Genomic DNA, 3,845 nt, shown 5'->3' on the forward strand with positions numbered 1-3,845 from the left:
AGCTTGGTGTTATCTGCAAACTTGCTGAGGGTGCACTCGATCCCACTGCCTATGTCATTGATGAAGATATTAAATAGCACTGGTCGCGAGATGGACCACGGAGGGACACCACTCGTTACTGATCTCCATCCAGACATTGAGCCCTTGACCACTACTCTCTGGATGCGATGATCCAGCCAATTCCTTATCCATCGAATAGTCCATCCATCATATCTGTATCTGCAATTTAAAGAGAAGGATGTTGTGGAGGACCGTGTCAAAGGCCTTACAGAAGTCCAGACAGACGACATCTGTAGCTCTTCCCTTGTCCACTGATGTAGTCACTCCATCTTCTATAAGTCTTCTATAAGACCACTAGGTTGATCAGGCAAGACTTGCTGTTGGTGAAGCCATATTAGGAAGGTGTTTATTTGGGGGAAAGTGGGGGAACCTCCTTTTCTCCTTATTCATTCATTCATTCTTTAAATGCTTATACATTTCATTAGCCAAAATGTAGGCTTTTCCCTTAAATATTCCATATACTACTTAGAGCTACTGCTTTTTTTCACAGGATGAGGATATGAAGAGTACATTTCAACAGCTACTTGCTCAGACACGTGCCAATATGAATCCACCGCAAACATCAAAAATGGTATGCGTAACAGGTTGTTTGAAGGTTAATACTTGATGCACAGAGAAACTAGATTTCGAAGTAATCCATAATAAGAAAATCAATTAATTTTGAGAACATAGAGAAATGTGCATTTTGGCTGTATGTAGCAGTTCTGCTAATTATCTCTGCTTTCTGAATAAAAGCAATGGACTTTTGTGCTTTGGCAAAACACTTTGTTTAAATGTATAGAAACAATCTCCTAGGCTTTAAAGGATTATTCATATATTTAAAATTAAATTGTTGAACATGTATGTTTTGATGGATTCAAGTCACAAATGTTTAGTATTCAAGGAAAAATTCTTATGTTAGTGAAAGTTTAGAATAGTATTGTGACATTCATTACTAGATGCTAATTAGGAGAATTTTAAACAGATAAAGCTGGGAGCAGTGTCTTATATGAGAAAGATCAAATATAATTGGATAGATCTTGGTAGGGAAACATTTGTTAGTCATGCTGCTTTTTTGGTCACAGAAAGGAGACTTTATCCAACAGCTGTAATTCTGTAGTAAGCAAAACAGTTAGGCTTTGTCTTACCTGATTTCATGTAGCCATCGTGCTGTATCTTTCTTTTAGCCAACCACAACAAGAAAGCGTCTCCATGAAAATGAGGAAGAATCTGGCTCTTCTAAGCGTGCTGTTCCTTCTACATCGTTTCAGAAAATGACATGAAAAAAAAGAGAAAGTGACTTTTGTTAATTATAGCTTTTTTTTATGGAAAGCAGAATTTTTATTTAAGAAAAATCTTAATAACTATTGAAGATGCAATTACTAAATAAAAATAACTTTGTAAGACTGAAGTGACTGCTGTGTATGCATGAGAATCTACACAAATAGTCATGTTCAATTTCATCCAGCTGTCTGACCCCAGGAGAGTATAAGAAAACTCATGAACTATGTTACTAAAAATTTTTAGGCTAGCTTCATCACCACCTCCACTCTTTGTTTCTTCTGTTCCAGTTTCTAGGTTAGGCATGGAAATAATACTTAGTCCTCACAGATGAAAAAGGAATACTAAGTTTGCTGAACTTTTGCCCGAGACATAGTATTACCTGACACTAGATGCTGCCCACAGACTTCTGAGGACACTTCACAGAATCACAGAATACCAGGTTGGAAGGGACCTGAAGGATCATCTGGTCCAACCTTTCTTGGCAAAAGCACGGTCTAGACGAGATGGCCCAGCACCCTGTCTAGCTGAATCTTAAAAGTGTGCAATGTTGGGGAATCCACCACTTTCCTGGGGAGATTATTCCAATGGCTGATTGTTCTCATTGTGAAAAATGTTCCTCTTGTGTCCAATCAGAATCTCCCCAGGAGTAACTTCTACCCATTACCCCTCATCTTTTCCATATGACTCCTTGTAAAAAGGGAGTCTCCGTCTTCTTTGTAGCCACCCTTTAAATACTGGAACATGGTGATACTTATAATATTCAGTTTTGCTGTAAAACTATTGATGGAGCTTGAGGCGCTCTGGACTTCAGATAAAGCTAAATACTAAACACTGGGCTGGCAGACTGAACAGTGTTGTGATCTGTGAAGTGGTTGATAGGCTTTCAAAGCAAAAGTTACCATCTGCATGTAGTTTCTAACCTGTCTCTTCTTGAAAAGTGTGTACTATGTTTATTTCCCTTAGGATGTACTGAGTAAGAGGAAACATGATAACAAGAGATATAAGGAAGATATGTAAATTCCTGCCAGAGAAGAACTAGGAATTGAACTGAGAGAGAAACAATTTTTAATTTGCTTGTCTGAAAATTTTGGACTGTGTGTCTCTCACTAAAGGATATTAATTTCATTATTGACTAAGAGGGAGCAATTTAGTAACTTTGTTCTAAAACATGCATCTTCTGGTTAAAGGCATTTACTGTAAATTGATTTGGAAAGAATAAAGCCTAATGCGTTATGAATTAAACCAATGTCAAGTAGGAATTAAGATAAGACATTAATGAGTCAGGTTTTCCCATATGTGCCTATGGCAGAGATCTTACGTGTTTTGAGGTATTTGATATTAACTGTTGTTAATGATAAAATGGCAATTCTTGTACATTCTTATTTTTCTTAATGAACCGGATGGAGGAACATCCATGGGCATCTGGATGAAAAAAATATCACTGGTTGAAATTCACTCCAGACACACAGGGGTGATAAAACAGAAGAAATGCATGTCTGTCCTCTAATGACATTCCCTTTCTGGTGCACACGTGTGATTGACTGGCACATCCTCAAAGGGTTCTGGTACTTACTGTAGCTCATCTGAAGTAAAAGGGAATACTTGGCTGCCATTTGCTAGATAAAAGAATCATAAAGGACCGTGTTTGGGCTAGGTTTGTGATCTGGTGTACTGCAAAAGCCAATACCTTTGGGATTTGGTTACCAGTGATTTTAAAAAGACCTGCATCATTACAGATGAGAAGAGAATTCACATAATTCTGCAAATTAACTGTAATTGGTCTTTAGATAGAAATAGAAAACTTCTATAATTTATTCCTCTGTCTTTTTTACATCCTACTATTGTTAGATTTTTTTTTTTTTACTGCTTTGCTTGGATCCTTTCCCTGGGTCCTGTCTAAGGCTTGCTTTCTAATGAAATCTTAATTTTGATCTCATTTATTTGAAGTCAAACCTTTGAGCCGATGGCCGTGTGTTCATAATTTTATTGCAGAAAGCTTTCTGAAGTTTCAGATTCTTACATTTTTTCCATTAAAGAGGTGTTATTAAATTCCACGAAGATAAAGTGGCATCCAGTTTTCACTTAGACAAGAAATGATTATTTCTGTATTATGTATTATTCACAGCACAAGAGCCTTCAGCATAATCTGCTTGCCTGTTCATTTCAGCAGGCATGGGTCTACAGCATTTGGAAGGCTTCAGTTTGGATGCCGGTTGTACAAATGTGATGAGAAGGCAAAGGATGAGCCTAGCTGTGCCTGGTAAGAGCAATGCCAGCAGTGACTGGTGTCACTGCCCGAAACCCGCAGAGGTACGGTGTGGAACTCTGCTTACCCTCAAGCAGCTGTTGCTAAGGCTGCTGCTGCCTTTGGGAGTTGGTCTTCCGCCTTTATGCCAATACAACGATTTTGGAGCTGTATTCTCCGTGAAGACGGGGCTTGGAAGTGTTCACGGCGAGTCTGCTGAAGAGGCAGGCTGCTGACTTGTTTTGTGTGCCCCGAGGGGCGGCCGGGCGCGCCCCCA

The 3,845-nt window shown here is 38.8% G+C and overlaps 1 protein-coding gene across 1 annotated transcript in view; it reads left to right on the forward strand.

Moving 5' to 3' along the window:
* CHEK2 (checkpoint kinase 2) overlaps positions 1-1,452 on the forward strand; it is a 19,377-nt gene extending 17,925 nt beyond the window's left edge. The window contains exons 13-14 of the mRNA XM_009583536.1: positions 551-631; positions 1,227-1,452. Of these exons, the coding sequence (XP_009581831.1) occupies positions 551-631; positions 1,227-1,322 (177 nt within the window). The 3' untranslated portion in view covers positions 1,323-1,452. The remainder of the gene's footprint in view (positions 1-550; positions 632-1,226) is intronic.
* Positions 1,453-3,845: the final 2,393 nt, after the last annotated feature.

Source organism: Fulmarus glacialis, unplaced genomic scaffold (genome assembly GCF_000690835.1).
Source record: "Fulmarus glacialis isolate BGI_N327 unplaced genomic scaffold, ASM69083v1 scaffold49628, whole genome shotgun sequence".
NCBI lineage: Eukaryota > Metazoa > Chordata > Aves > Procellariiformes > Procellariidae > Fulmarus > Fulmarus glacialis.